Below are 16,671 nucleotides of genomic sequence, written 5' to 3'. Positions count from 1 at the left end.
ACATCAAAGAAATTTTTTTATCTGTCTTATCTTTTATATAAGGTTTTCGTATTGTTTACCTATGTATAGCTAAAATGGGAGTAACTTAGTAAAAATATATCACTAAATTGTTATTTCTGGATAAGGGTATTTATTACCTTTTTATGGATCTTTAAAATTAAAGGTACTATATTTGCTATTTTCATGATCACTAGTTAACCTTTACAGTTATTTATGTGATAAAAATTCAGATATCGTTTCCAATAACACTTATTGATTACAATCACCAGTTCTCCGCAGCACTGTAATTCTATATTCATTATTTCCATTATATCTCACAGCTTGTGTGAACTACATAATAAATAAAATGTTCTCGATTACTGCAATTCTAGAAAAATCGATAAGATTATTCTATTATAATATATATCATTACCGATATAAATATCATTTCTAGTTTATGTGGTAACTGTCTTGGAAAACAACGTGAGAAAACCTTGGACCAAGAACATTGTCTGGACGCACTACTCTTTGTAAGAGTGAGGGTGTAACTGGGACTAATGTCAGGAGAAAAAAGAAGTGGAACAATAGTTTTATAGCTATGACTGCTGATGCGAAAAAGATGAGTATTTTTTTATTTGGTTCACAAAACTGATACTACACAAAAGTTGATCAGATAGGCGGCGCTTGGGTGTTTAATTCAGATCTCATTGGTACTAACCTTATTTGAATAATGATCAATTCAGGTTTGAACACGACAACAATTTTACCGGCTACTGCTCTAACTTGGAAGTTTATTACACCAGTATTTCTCACGCGACTTGAGTGAAATAGAACTCCTACAATATAAAAGAAAAAATCTAAAATTATAAGTAAATTAATGGTATGGCAACATTATTGTAATCATATTACTTTTATGATCACAGATGATAATTGGAATAATATTGTTATCTTTCTATATCGTTTTATTATTAAAATCATTTCGTTATCGTTATAGTAATTAGATATTTTATAGTCCATTTATTGAAGTGCAAGCGTGTCAGAAATCCATCCCAATAATACTATAAATGAGAAAGTTTATTTGTTTGTTTGTTTGTCTTCACGCATAATCTAGAAAAAAAATATTCTTGAAATTTAGCGAATATATAATAAAAAGTCTGTAGAAGGACAAAGGATACTTTTCATCTCTGTAAAAACTAAAGTTCTCGTGGGATTTACGAAAACCCTGTATTATTTTCTAGGTGCCACTAAATTCACACGTGTAGTTTAGTTGGCACTCAATTCTCGCGGGCGAAGCGGTCAATATTGAGATTTAATAAAAAAGACGTACCTGTCAAAATTCTTTACTTTTATTTTGGAACGACCTAAAGAACTGAAAAGTTTAAGTAAGACTTCATATTCTTCGCATATAACATATAACTTTTATGCAGTTACATACTCCAGTCTCGACTCGACGACAATTATATTAGTAGTCTTATAACGTTTATCGTATCATGTGTATTAACTATTAATATCCTATGTTATTTCTGTGAGAGCCATAATAGCTTCTTGTAATCTTTTTTCTAGCATCGACCATCAGAACCCGTGGATATCTTACACACATTTAATTTGCAATGTTTTAATATCATATTAGTGATCATACATAATCTTCTTTATTGCATGAGATTATTTACAGAATAATTTCATTCTGCCATCTTTTTACGCTTATTTCTTTTATAATTTTATGCCTGCATCATACTATTAAAAAATTTACGTACAACTAAAACTATCGAATGAATTCTGCTCAAAGTCCATATTTTATAAGGCCAGATTAGTATTTTGAGAAATTTTCTCAAAACTCTTTGCACAAAGCTTAGTAATTAAAGAATCTATCTTGCATTTATAATTTTCCTTTGCTGAATCGTAACTTAGACATTATGAAAGTGGTGAAACCTGAAATTATAGATAGTGATGTTACTTTTTGCACAAATGTCTAACGCTTTGCATACAACACCTAGTTCTGCTATATTTTAGCCGACATAATCAACAACTTGCGCACACGCAACCTTTTTCCTATCATAAAACTGTCGTTTACTAACTTCGACGCGTTTTTTGTAACAAAGTGAAATTAACATGTCATTGGTCTAATCGGTATTTTATCATTTGAATAACTTTGGCTTTTTTTTAACTTAAGATAATTATTTTGTTAAGTAACTTCAATTAAAACATTTGATGTTATTATTTCCACTGTAATTTGAATTAAGATTTCGTGAAGATGAAATGTTATATTTTTTACCGCGTGAATTTGTTCTGTTCTCAGCTGTTTTTCTTTATCGGTGTACTTAAATTATTAAATAAATAGCTGTATTTCACATATCTCTATTCTTTAATCATAGGTATACGAACATCTTAAATATTATAAACGTGAAAGTAAGTTTGTTTGTTTGTTCTTCTTCTTCACGCGGTTATCGACTGAACCTATCCTTTTGGAAAATTCGCGTATGTATAATTAAGAGTCTGTAGAAGGACATAGGGTATCTGCATTCCGAAAAACTGAACTTACCGTAGGTTTTGTAATACCTTTTTCTTTCGTAGGTGGCATTAAATTCACGCGGGCAAAGCTGCGGGTGAAGCTACTACTCAATAATTTAAAAGAAAATGATAGGCTGTTATTGCAGATCAATCATGTTTTAGTTCACCACTTTGGCTCTCACGCCTCGCTGAATTTCCATACAATTACTCACTAATTAATGTCACCTAATCAATTTAATTATAGGTAACAATAACTTCATCAACTTCTTCCATATATGGACGCCTTAATTGCTCAATATATCCATTTTCTATACAGAGCACTGTTTTTATCATGCAAAGGTGTGTGGATGAGTTTCATTGTTAGGCGTGTCATTATTAACTTTTGAAATTGCAGTACGTGATAAAGATATCTTATAACAGAATTTTCTTTTTAGATGAAATTTCTTTGAAAATAGACGTTGATAACTATAGTTGTTTTTGACGAACATTCGATAAAAGCTTTGATAAATTTTAATTTTTATTATATTTTATTTTATGTTTATTATTGTTTGTCATTTTACTTTCAACAATCGGAAGATTAAGTGTTTTAACTCTTTATTGCTCAAAACAAACATAATACAATACAGTAACTGGAATATAAAAAATAAGTAGGTATAATGACGGACTTATCCCAATTGGGATTTCTTCAACTCAACCAAATTTATTGGGGATAAGGAGATAAAATGAAATATTTCGACTTAACATGTACATGTGTGTACCTACAGTATAGTGCACTCTCTTCATATTGTAACTCTATGCATAGACCAGATCATAACTTGTGTTTGATTTTACGATGGCCGGTCGTCCGTTCATCATTTTGTCTTGGACTAATAGTCGTACTAAAATGTATGAGGGGCTAAGACCTGGCATTTCTCTCATTCGTAATTCCAATAATCACTGCAATGGGTTTCACTGTTCCTGGTCGTTATTCTTGTTTTGTACTGTTCTTGACCGGGTTTAACTGTCGTCTGGGATTCCTAATTATTAGTTGAACTCAGCGGCTTACTACGAATAATTTCAGATGTCGCCGCGAGTATATCTGACTTGTGATTTGTGAAATCATCCACTATTATTATCAATACAAAAATTTCTAAATACCTATGTGTGGGTGTGTGTGTGTTTGTTACTCTTTCATGCAAAAACTTCTTTACGTATTTTAATAAAACGTGGTTAGTGAGTACGTATAACCTATGTTTAATAAATATATTGGGTACCTTTAATATGGAAATTCTGCGTGTGCAAAGCTCCGGAGTGTAGCTAATATTTTATTAAGGTAAGAAATCTGCCACGGAGATTTTTTCTGGTACATAACTACCATGGAAGCAGACCTTAGCTAATTAAATTATAGAAAAATATACATGAAAATGATTTCCTCAATTTGCACCACCAAGGACCATCGTTACTTGTGGTTTTGACTTCTATACATTCAATTACATTGGCTGCTCCTAAATCAGATTCAAAGATAGGTTCGTATCGTATAAAGTACATAAATGCTAGGAAAGTAATTAATATTTTTAAACTATGGAGAAAATATAAAAAATGCTAATATGCCGTGTGGTTCACGGCACATTAGAATAGGACCACTCCATATTTTCATGGATAACGTAAAAGGTGACTAAGGGATAGGCTAATCAACTTAGGATTCACCTTTTATTTTTTTAAAGACTGTTTGTTATGTCCACCTCGCAATGAATATGTACTTGTATTGTGTGTGTGTGAAAAAAAAATGGAAGATCAGAATCATGTGATCTGGAAGCCAAAGGGACCAGCTACTCTGTAACAACTGTAACATGTACGAAAATTTGAGTACATTAACCTTTACGAATATTATTGTTAGTATTTCCAAAAACAAGCAAACGGAGTTGCGTGCAACAACTAGTGAATAAATAAAACATTACTTGTTGACAACCACGTGTAGGTTTATGTCATTGATCTCAATAAAATATTATTATCTATTCAATAACTATAGTTATCACAGTTTTATTAGCTTGTCAGGTGTCAAATTAAACAAGCAAAAAACAAAGACAGCTAAAGATCTGTTCACATGCGACGCGATGCTGTATGCACATACCTTTAATAGAGCGATTCAAAATTAACGTGATGAATGTAGAAATGTCTTATCAGTTATGGTAGCAATAAATTACAACATGCGTATGCTATAAATTAACTATTAGCATATTAGTGTATTAAACCATAAAAAAGACTGGTAAAAATTGTTTACCTTTTTTCATTACCTACCTAAATCAATAGAAAAAAATAAAAAATAGGACCACCCCATCTCTTTCCCATAGATGTCGTAAAAAAACAAGGCTTACAAACTTCTTTTTTTAGGCGATAGGCAAGCAACCTGTCACTATATGAATCTCAATTCTATCATTAAGCTAAATAGCTGAACGTGGCCTATCAGTCATTTAAAGACTGTTGGCTCTGTCTACTCCACAAGGGATATAGACGTAACCATATGTATGTATGTAAATCAATAGAACATTCTACACGAGAAGACACACACACATTTTCGCCGCTTCTCGTATCAGTTTCTCGCTCGCTTCTGTACTGGTGTGAACTGATCTTAAGTTCATAGATAAGTAAATAAAATTATTCATGTCTAGATAACGTCAATGAAATTAAGAAATAATTGAACATTTGAATTTGAAACTATGAATACAGAATTAAAAATGCAATGGCTCTTCTGCATAAACGTGATTTGAATACCTAATTGTACCTAATTTTGTTTTAGGTAATACGAAAGCCTCTTTAAAATAAGTCATTAATTATTATTTTTTTTAATTTATATTTCTACGCACGCAACAACAACAAATCTTAGTAAAATAACAATAAATAAGCTCCTATTACAAAATAACACTTAAGTAGCATAGTATATATTTAGTCACTAATATTGGATTGTATTACATAGATGCTTATATCATCCATAAGTCATTGGACTTGCTTGAACTTCCATTTGCTTAAGTCACGCAAAAAGTGACAGTCTGATAAGATTACTATTTAAAAGACATTAAAATCCTATAGTTTAGTTTCGAAGTCGCTGCTTCTCTTTGGTGTGTACATGCATAAAATCACAACTCTTCCCCGGAGGGATAGGGAGAGACTATATTTTTCCACGTGCCACGATCTCTGCGTACTTCTTTCGCTTCTTCCCATTCATTACTCTCAAGCAAGCTTGACGATTTCGAGTACTTTTGACCTGACCTTTTCCCAGATCGTCCCTAATTTGATTAAGGAACGTTTGTCAAATCCTTCCCACTCACCTTTCAATTTACACTATTTTTGCATATTTGCTTAGTCAACTTGCTATCGTTCATACTTTCCACATGACCAAACATTTCGTTCAATTTTATTTCCCGCGCTTTCCGTATCCATACAAACTTATGTACTTTCCCTTGCGCTAGGCAAAGGAAATTACCTTTGTAATGCCATAATGCGTTGTCACATTTCTTGTTCATCTATCCAAGTTCTGTGGGAGAGCGTGAAGATTTGCAATACATTATGAGTATTTGACTTTGATGACCAACGTTGAGCGTCTGATGATTAGACCAGAATAAGAGTACCAATATGTTTATTAAGTATAGAGATATCAATTTAATAGATTTATCTACGTAGACCTCCACCCGCTCGCCTAAAAAGAAAATCTCTTTTGTTTCCTATTTTTGTGGGAATGTTAAAATATCCCTTAGTGCTCTGTTTATACTTCTCAAGGCACATGCCAAATTATAGCTACTTACACCCTGGGTTTGGCTGTACGTTGATTTTGTCGCAACTCAAACAAATAATTAATAGTAATGGTAAATCTTAAGTATTATTGTTATCATTGTGTTCGCACTATATTCTTTGATGGAGAATAATACAATAAGTACACAATTTATATTGAACTCGTAAATTTTTTGGTTCACCACTTTTTTAAGCAGAAGCTATCAAATATCTGCCGATATCAATAAGTCTCGATCAAAAGTTATTGCTCGATTGATCAATAACTTTTGATCGAAACCGTCGGCACATTCTTATCTGAAGTTATAAATAAAAAATCTACCTATGAATTATGTTTTATTAATTTAAAAATAATGTTCATCTTCAAAAAACTGAGAGACAAGTCAGGATCATTATTTTTGATTGACAGATGAATTTAGTAAACAATCATAATAAAATATAAGTGGATTATGTTCCTAATGTCATATTTTTTTGCGTTGTAAATTCATTAGCTTTCAAATATGAAATATGTCATCTAAGCTAATGCCTAAAATGTTAATGAGTAAAGATTGTATTGTTGTATGTATTAGGTGGGTAATTTATTGTTTCCGAATATAGGTACTTATTTATAGCTACATATATTCTTTATTTGTAAAAGTCTATACGATTTTTTATCAATCCAACAAATATCATGTGTCTAATCTTTATGGAGTAGATAGCCAACTGTCAGAAGACTCGAAGGCCACGGATTCAAAAATAATAGTTAAGTTATCACAGCCTATCGGCTAGCATTGTATACAATAGTATACAATGCTAGCCTATCACTTACAAGAAGAATCCCAAGTCCACAAGCCTGCCCCTTCTTCCAGCATCTGTTGCGGCCGTTCAGTCTACATGGACATACTCTCTGAATTGACATTTAGACGAACGAAACTGACAATTAAAAAAAATCTATTGGACTGAGAAGACGACGACAAGCCATGCCTTGAACGATCTGAAAATCTGGTATTTTTATTGTGACTGACCTACCAGACCCTCGGCCCGTTCACAATCATGAACATCAAAATGCCCATTTTGGAAAAGAGGTTTCAATATTATCACATACTGGAGTACACTCGCTGCTTTGCCTACGTAAAGCAAAAAATCCCGTTAATTATTTCTGTTTCTGATAGAGTTTTGGGAAATCCTGTTTTTAGTTCACCGCTTATAGAACCTGTATACTAAATTTCAGATCTCTAATCCCAGCGGTATGGAAGCGGTAGTAGATATAATTATACTTAAGTTATGTTGACGTCAATATTCTGTGCATAGAGATTCCAGTCAATCAGTCAGTGACCTTTTTTATATGTATATATAGATAGAAAATATATATATGAAGATAACTATGTTTCAAGCTAGTTAATATTATGCTACACTGATTATAGTCTTTAGGTCTGACCAGTATGAGATTTCGCACAGATACAATCTCTTGAATTAGTAGACATTTATTGAAGATCTTGTAATAAGCTTCAATAAAAACATAATCGATCCATAATTCGATCTTTATTATACAAGTTATTATTTTAATATACAATTATTTCTATATCCCTTACGGGGTAGACAGAGCCGTATGACTGTATTGAGATTCAAATAGCACTGACAGGTGGTTATCTGACACAAAATTGCTTAATTTTTCACTATTTGAATCTCGATTCCGATTACCTAAAAGTTAGTTTATTTTATTTCAAATTATGATACAAAATAAGTACTTAAGTAACCTTTTAATGAAGTCAAAAGGGACTAAGTCTCACTTTTAAAATAATACAAAATTTACTTAAATACCAAGTGATTTAATGCAGTGAATATAAATATAGCAACGGACCATGAAATAAAACAAAACTAAAACATTTGCATTCCATAAGCAGTTTTGACATAACGTTACTTAATTACCATAGAGCCTATATTATCACGCTTTAGACCCATCACTTTATTGCCAGTGAGAAGGTACTATCAGCATGTTCAGTGCCTCATTTTTTTCCAATAATAACATAACAACACGTTATGATTTTAAAGTGTAATTTTAGAGTGTGAAATCAATTTTTGTTGTTTAATAATAACAGAGAAACTGATATCTTGAGTATGAACATCACAAGTTTAAAAGTTCAGTAGGTAGGTACTATAAAATATAAAAATGAAACCTAATTCGGTATCATGTTACTATACTTATTACTTAGGTCTGTGATCGAACTTTTTATCTTTCATAAAGGTATCGAAGAAAATACTTAGCGTAATGTGTAGGTGCCATTTGAATCTCTTTACGCAGTTCGTAAAAATCAATCATGGGAAAGGCTTGTAATATGCATACATACATATCCGCACGCCTACATCCCCTGCGGGGCAGCCAGAGCCAACAGTCTTAAAAAGACTGATAGGCTACGTTCGCCTGTTTGGTGTAATAACAGAACTGAGAACCAAAAAAATAATCCCAAGTTTATAATCATATTCCTTAGTCGCGTTTTACGACATCCATGGGAAGGAGATGGAGTGATCTTATTCTCTTGTACCGGTAACCACACGGCTTCACATAACGGACGGAAGGCTTATAAACTTGGTATTTGTCTTTTAGGCGATGTGGTAGGCTGTCATTATCGCACGCCTTCCCAGTGTGTGAATATTATATAACTCTCTCTACCTCGTAATGAATAGAGTAGGTAGTAGAATGTTTTAGTTTTATTAGTTAGATAATGATTGGATACATAAGTTCTTTCGGTATGAATCTAGTTTTCATACTATTTTCTCATTGTTTGATTGATATGTAAATGCATTGTAATTTTCATTATAAATTCGTAGCTATTTTTAAAGAGGAGCATAGCTGTCGGCTGGGAACAACATATCTATTCAATTAAGTAGCTACAAAATATTAATTTGATATAAGTGTAACTCGTGATTTAGGCGATTTTTCTTTTTATCAGTAGATAAGTAAATTGCCATATTTGACATCATCATCAAGGTCCACCAATGACCATCATCCTGGAATAAGCGATAAACCACGCACTGAGACAAAAAGGCCATTTGCACATTCGTTAGCTATGAAGGGTAGGCATTGGCGTTCGCAAACCCTCCAAACAGAAGCAACGAATGCTGCTAAATAAGTTAAATTTCAAAAACTTACACACTAAGCCGTTTCCAGCATGCAAGATACAGGCCTACCCGGTGCGTGTAGTGCCTGAAGAAGTAGAACTTGCCCAAGGGAATGCCCGTTCATGTAATGAAATGTACATACATACATACATAAAATCACGCCTCATTCCCGGAGGGGTAGGCAGAGACTACCTCTTTCCATTTGCCACGATCTCTGCATATTTCCTTCTCTTCATCCACATTCATGACTCTCTTCATGCAAGCTCGGCGGTTTCGGGTACTTTTGACCTGACCCTTTACCAGGACGTCCTTAATTTGATCAAGATACGTTCGTCTAGGTCTTCCCACTCCGACCTTTCCCTCCACACCCTCCATGTATATGTGAAATGTAATTTGTGTAATATATATTTATTTCGTTCATAGGTATTTATACCTATCAATGACCTGTTAAAATGTTAAAACCTGAAGTGTAACTTCTGTATTTTTACTATTTTGCAACCTCACTGTATCGGGTAAACAACCGACCTTGTTCATGTTGTTTTCCTTTTTTTAATATCAACTATCCTGTTTGGATATGGTTTTGTTATAGGCTTAACAGACTCTATCAATTTATTGCAATGCCTTTGTTAAATGAAGTTTACAATTGAGATATTTACAATATTTTTATCTTGGTTGTGTATGTAGTTTTATTGACAAATTCAAAGAAGTGTTTAATTCATTTTTATTAAAGGATTTTATATAAATATCAAGCGATTAAAATCAAGAAAAAGGAGAATTGTAAGGTGGATCATATCAGAACCGCAATTTTTTTTTTCTGAGCTGTGTGTTTTGTATATTTTTATAGAATAGAATCATATAAAAAATCTACAAGTTACAGTACTTTCTTGGTAGCGTAGTATTTCAAGACGGCACCGCCATTGACTCACAAAAACTGCGACAAACCCTGATTGAAATGATTGATCGCTTGTCAGATAAGAAGATACAGGCTGTGTTCATATTTATGTGCCACTTCCAGACCTTAAAAGGCTGCAGAATAACTGATCAACTATTTGCTTCTATATAGTCCTTCTTGCGTTGGAGTGATCATGAATTTATCTTGAATAAAAGCTATTTATTATAAAAGGTAGTACCACGGTAATCAGCATTCAGAAATGTAAATGGAATTAATTAAAATTCATATTAACTGGTCCTGATTTATTCTGAAAGAAATAATAAAGCGTTAACTTTTAAAGGCTCCTTGTGCATATTTTCAAGTCAATCTACTTAAATGCTTTTATAATTATTTTTGGCGATGAATTGGCAAAAACTTGGGGTGATTCTTCTGTTTAACAACATGTCCCTATATCTAAATGTAAATTACCCCTAAAAGAATAGTTATTTTGACTCTGTCTACACCTCTAGGGTTCATCCCTACGTGACGTTACGTACGACGTATTTATTTTAACTTAACATCCAAAAAAATACCAATTACTTTAAAGTACTATTTAAAAAAAAACTTAACAGTGGCCACATCACTGTGGAGTATAAACCACAAAATGTGGTTCGGAATTCTTATACCTATACAAGAATCAAGTGTATGGGAACTAATGCATGGGTATTATTTAATTAGCACTAAGCTATGATCAATCTAGTTTTATATGCCCTTTGCATGTTCTAGCATCCTCTTCATTAGTGACCGCATTGAAAATGTATTACCGTAAAATTTATAACATAATCAAAGGAAGTCGTTTAACTAACGATGTTTTGTATAAAAAGGTGGAAGTTGATAAGGGAAAAATTAAAAATAATATGGCCTAAATTTACCAGCTTTGACAAGAAGTGTATACATAGGTACATTATCATCTCTATCGCTTCAGCATCAGGTATATAACGAGAATAAGATAAACCAGTCAAGTGCGTGTCGGGCCACGGGCATTGTAAGTTTCAGTAGTTGCGAATGCCAACTTTGAGTTCACACTCACAAAAATATGTTTGTGTATTTTTGTCAATTTTGACGTTTTGTAGATTTATCATATAATAATATATAATTTATTAAGAAGGTAGGTACTTAATTTAAGTCAAAGTAAATAGATTTAGGTACCTATACAAAATAAAATGTTTAGTCATTTAGTCATTTTTTAATATAAATATTCTTAACTATCCTTGTAGTTAAGAATATTTATATTAAAAAATGACTTCCACATTTAAATCCCAAGCAATATGCGATTAGAATTTCCATGTAAGTATGTCCGCATAAATCCAGTTTTCATCACATCCACAACCAACATTTTATGTCAGTTATCATTCAAGCTTACTCGGAATTGAGTCGGATAAATTTTAATTAGAAATTATATCACCTGGTTTACTACTAAAGGGCTTTACGTTAGATATTTAATGGAGGAGTATGTTAAAGAGCAAAATTTTTATTTTTGTTCATATCTCGATTTTACCTAATTGACTACCTACTTGTTATGATTAACTCCTATTCATTTCCCGACAAAAATGAACAACAGTTTTCTAAAGGTACATATTACAACTCACCTAAAAGAAATCCTTTTCTTCTTTCCAGGAAACAAGATGGACTACTCCAGCAACCTGTTCTTCGCGTTGGCGGTACTCATGATGATCTGCCACGCACAAAGCGCTCCAAGTTCCCGAAGGTCACGTGCAGCCACCTTGACTGAACAAACCACCAACCGCCAAAGCAAGCTTGAAGACGATTTTAAAGAAGAAAGAACTACATTACCACCAACACCGTCAAACAGAAAGAACAAAGCACTAAATCTCTTCGGATATTTCCCTTCTTTCTTATCCTCGGGACTCGATTACGCCGAAGACGACGACGACGATGTAACTTTCGCTGTGAACGACGACAATTTTGACGAAGACGATCTCTCACGAACGCTACCTTCGAGACGCCGACAGCAAAATAAGAAGAAAAACGGCAATGGTGATAATTATGCCAATGATAACATTAACTCTCTACAGTATGACAATTCCCCGATTTTCTACATCAGATTGCCTCCCACGCCGTATATGTTTGTACCAGGACTGGGATATGTATCTCAACCGCCAAGTATCGGTCCACCAATGGCGCCCATGTTGCCGCCAGCGGCTGACCCTTTTATAAACTTGCCCCTGGACTTCGTTTCGAATGGAAAGCCTACAGGAGTGTACCAATGGAATGGTGGGGCCGGCTATCCCCAAGTACCTCAGATGGCCCCAGTAGACTTTGGGTACGGGGGTCCTCAGCCCATCATGCCTTCTCCTCCCCGTCCAAGCTATAATACCCCTTCTTATTCTAAGCCGAAACCTAAGCCAGTGCCTACCAATTCGAAAGTAACGAACCTTAAAGGACCATATGTTTTTAATGGAAAACCAAATGACAGCGTCTATGTGCTAAGAGACACCTACAACTCGATATATTCCGATGCTCTCCAGAACTTCTATCCCTAATATGTTGCATGATTTTAAATAGGATTCGAATTACTAGCTCGTATCGAGCTATTGATTTTTAAGGAACTGACAAAAATGCTTATAAGGGACTAATTTCGTTGTTGGGGCGTATGCCTGTTAGCGTCATAGAATAAAAAATCTTGCCCATTTTTTATGCTTTTCGGGGACAGAGCAATATAATGTTAAATATTAAAATTAATACAACGACGGTACTAACACAAAGTGCCGAAAAATTAATCTGCTATTCGATCGATAATGAATTAAGTTTTGCGAAAATTTATACATTTAATATAAAAAAATAAATATTTATTTAATTTTTTCATTATATAAGTAGGTATTTATTAGTAAAACTACCATGTTATTATTTTGAAGCATAACATTTTTGTAACACTTTTTACCGACAGCACTTAAGTAGGTATACATCTCATTTATTTAAAAATGTGATTAAGTAATTAACACACATAAATCTACAGACCTACTTATAAATTTTCTTTTTTTATTAAATCTGACAATCACTCTCTCTTATCTCTCTCTCTGTCTCATCTCTGCGTGTTCCCGGTTGCACCCTCCACAGAAGTGTTTCGGGGCCCGGGGTCCGCCTTCCGACTTTGACAATCACATGATGACTTAATTTTAAGATAAGTATAATTATATATTTAAGATTTACTTGCAAAAATAACTAGGTTTCGTAAATATTCTTTTTTAATAAGACTAATTTTTAAATAATTATCATCAGTCAGTAACTCCAGTAATGTAATAAATTATTAATATTTATTCTAATTATTAATTTATTTTTATTTAAAATAAGCTTGATTAGGTACAAAATAATGTGTATAAAATAAGTATAAGTATAGTGATGTTGCCGTCCAGACAATTAAAATTACACTATTTACTTACACCATTGTGACTAAGAATAGGTACATAATCCTACCTACTTAATGTTGTAATAATTAATTTTATGTAAATAGCTGATTTATATCCTAATTAGTTAAAAATAATAAAGATATGCTTGTTTCGCATTTTATAGTTTTTTTTTTTAGAAAAGTCTTGTTAACATACAACAATTAAGTTAAATTTTTTCTAGGGTTCATTTCATGAGTTATAAATTTTAAACCAAGTAGGTAATATCTATTATTATTTCTTAAAATGGTATATTAAATAGTTACTGCAAATTGATGTAATATAGTAGATATTACTATTCATTCAACCAATCTTAATTTTTTTGTACAAAATTAAATAATAAAAGTGACCTCTAATAATAATTTCCTAAAAATATTAACAGGTAATCAATGGTATCAATGGAATTTTTTATTTGATTATCGAAACTTAATGAAATAGTATTTTATGATCTAAATTGAAATTTATTTTAATATAAAAATTAGGAAAAACCCAAATACCTACTTTCAACAAAAGTGTATCACAACTTTATTCGTATTTAAACCTTAAAAGATATCTTGAATTTATATAAAATGTATTATGGCTGGCACTATTGTTAGGTATATAGCCTAGTCACAACAAGATTGTGAGATTTATATTGATAGAAAAAATAAATAATTAAATAAGTTCTTTAGGATAATCTAATGTACTTTGAATTGATTATTATCACTGCATATTATAAAGTCCCTCATTCCCTCAGTTTTTTCTATCCGTGTGTAAGCACTTATTTTGAAGCTGAGTTTCCTGAGGAAGATTTATAAGTATCTACTTATCTACTACTAAATGCTACCCGTGCGGAGCCAGAGCGGGTCGCTAGTTAGTATAAGTAATTATATTTTATATGTTTGTACTTGATAAGTTATCACTAGTAGGTAATAATAGTATTTAACAAAATCGTACTTTGACTCTTCCTTTTACTGAGCTCGTTTCTCATAAACAATGGATCACAACAAAAAAAAATATATAATTTAATCTCGAAAGAAGAAAGCTGGGCCGTGTCGCTAGTAAAATACGTAGATAAGTAAGTACCTAAGCTTATAATATTATTATCAACATTATTAAGTAGATAAAATTATTGACAACTATGGGCCTACATATTATTGATAACCATTGAAACATTTTTTAATAACTTCACTTTATTTGTAAAACAGTTTGTTACTGAATTGTGTACCAAGTTAATAAACTTATTTCTTTATTTACTAATTTATTTACGCAGAAATCATCGAGAATGATAAACACAAGAATCAAATTTGCATTTTGAAAAATAAGCAGATTATTTTTCAAAATAAATTATAATTTTCATCGCATACAAAATCTTTTTAATCAAACAAGATGGTTGTGATTTTGACGATAAATAAATTAGGTGCCACCTAGTTAATTCTTGTGACACATATTTTAGCGAATATTTGTATGACTAAAAACTTTTTAGAATGAATATATTTTTTATAGAAATAGTAGATACTTGTAGCCCAACTAGGTACCTAATACTTAGTTGGGTTGGGCCTTAATGTTTAACTCATAATGATAGTAGGTCGGTAGGTACCTATTTCTTTCATTTACGAGTGATGGTTATTAATGAGAATTGACAAGTGTGTGTATTGTAAAAAATAGGTGACTTTAATAATGTTGCAAATAAACATATCTACTTACACAGTCGAAATTATCTGAAGTTTGATACTTACACAAAGCAAACTCATAGGTAAAGGACAGTACCCACGGATGCAGTACAGAGCAGTTAAACTATTTTCATTTACTACAAGTAAAGATAAGTTTTGAGTCGCTATATTAAAAACGTCGCATTGTGCCTTATCTCCGGTGGGAACTGGCCCTTATTTTCCTCTTTTTACCTATTACTTTTATCATTTTTACCTATATATTAAGTATAAAGCAAATGTGTAGGACCTTAATAAAATGCGTATTTTTTATTGGTTGTTTTCTTTTCCTTGATAATCAGGTATATACATACGTAAGTAGGTAGGTTCCAAATCCAGTTAATCCACTAACTCATAACGAAGGTATTTTTAAGGGAAAGTCATGGAAAAGTATATACTAATTGGCATAACGAAGAGAGAAGTGTCAGAAAGGAGACTCTGACTTCCAAAATTAAAGCAGTTGGATGTGCTTCTTAATCCATTATTTTTGAACTTGAATGTACCATCTTGCTTACCATTAGGCAAATATGTTCATAAATACCTACCTACTCATAATTTTCAATATATACCTACGAGTAGGTACCTAAGTACTTACTTAGTAAATTCGATTTTTCTTAACTAGATTACATATTTTCTTCTTCCCCCAGAGAGGAGCCCAGGATGCCATTATGACTACGATACTGGATTGAGTATTCAGGTTTTTAAGCTCACCTCCCATCATTTGATCTCCACGAACTTTTGCACCTAACTTGAGCTATATTCAATGGTAGTTACGCAATAGGTACACATTCAGTTGCTTGAATGTGCACTGTGCAGCTTTGCTTACGAAGTCTTTTCTCACCGTAAGATTTGGTAACAATCGAAATACCTACCAATGCAAGTAAAGCATGTAAGTATCTACCTAAGTAAATTGGGTACCAACTCAAAAGAGCTAGTAGAGTAACAACACCGCGGTAAAATTAGAACCTATGCCAGCTTGCGTATTATGCATTTTAATTCAAAGACCGACTTTCGACCACTGATACTCTGCCAAATTTTCATTTAACATTCATAGTTGCGGAGGGTTACGATAGGTGATAAGGCCCTGACTTGATATTGTCGCTATAACAAAAACTCCAATGGAAGAGCAAAGTGGAGCAACCCTAACCCATTACCTACTCGATTTTTATTGACTTAGTGACGAGGCCTGCCTAACCAAAAGAAATAAAGCATTTCTTTGCCTCTATGCTAAGGTGATTAAAAAGTGACTACAATTGTGTCACAGTGTCTGTCTGTCACTGTCAGTCAGTAGATTGTCAAA

The 16,671-nt window shown here is 32.6% G+C and overlaps 1 protein-coding gene across 2 annotated transcripts in view; it reads left to right on the top strand.

Annotated features, from left to right (window-relative positions):
* LOC106142397 (uncharacterized) overlaps positions 1 to 13,827 on the top strand; it is an 89,604-nt gene extending 75,777 nt beyond the window's left edge. For both annotated transcript variants that reach the window (XM_013344144.2, XM_060946800.1), the window contains one exon: positions 11,897 to 13,827. In XM_013344144.2, coding sequence (XP_013199598.1) covers positions 11,905 to 12,783 — 879 coding nt within the window. In that variant the 5' untranslated portion in view covers positions 11,897 to 11,904 and the 3' untranslated portion in view covers positions 12,784 to 13,827. The remainder of the gene's footprint in view (positions 1 to 11,896) is intronic.
* Positions 13,828 to 16,671: the final 2,844 nt, after the last annotated feature.

Source organism: Amyelois transitella, chromosome 12 (assembly GCF_032362555.1).
Source record: "Amyelois transitella isolate CPQ chromosome 12, ilAmyTran1.1, whole genome shotgun sequence".
NCBI lineage: Eukaryota > Metazoa > Arthropoda > Insecta > Lepidoptera > Pyralidae > Amyelois > Amyelois transitella.
The sequence above is the reverse complement of the archived record's forward strand: the minus strand, read 5'-3'. Positions and strand labels throughout refer to the sequence as shown.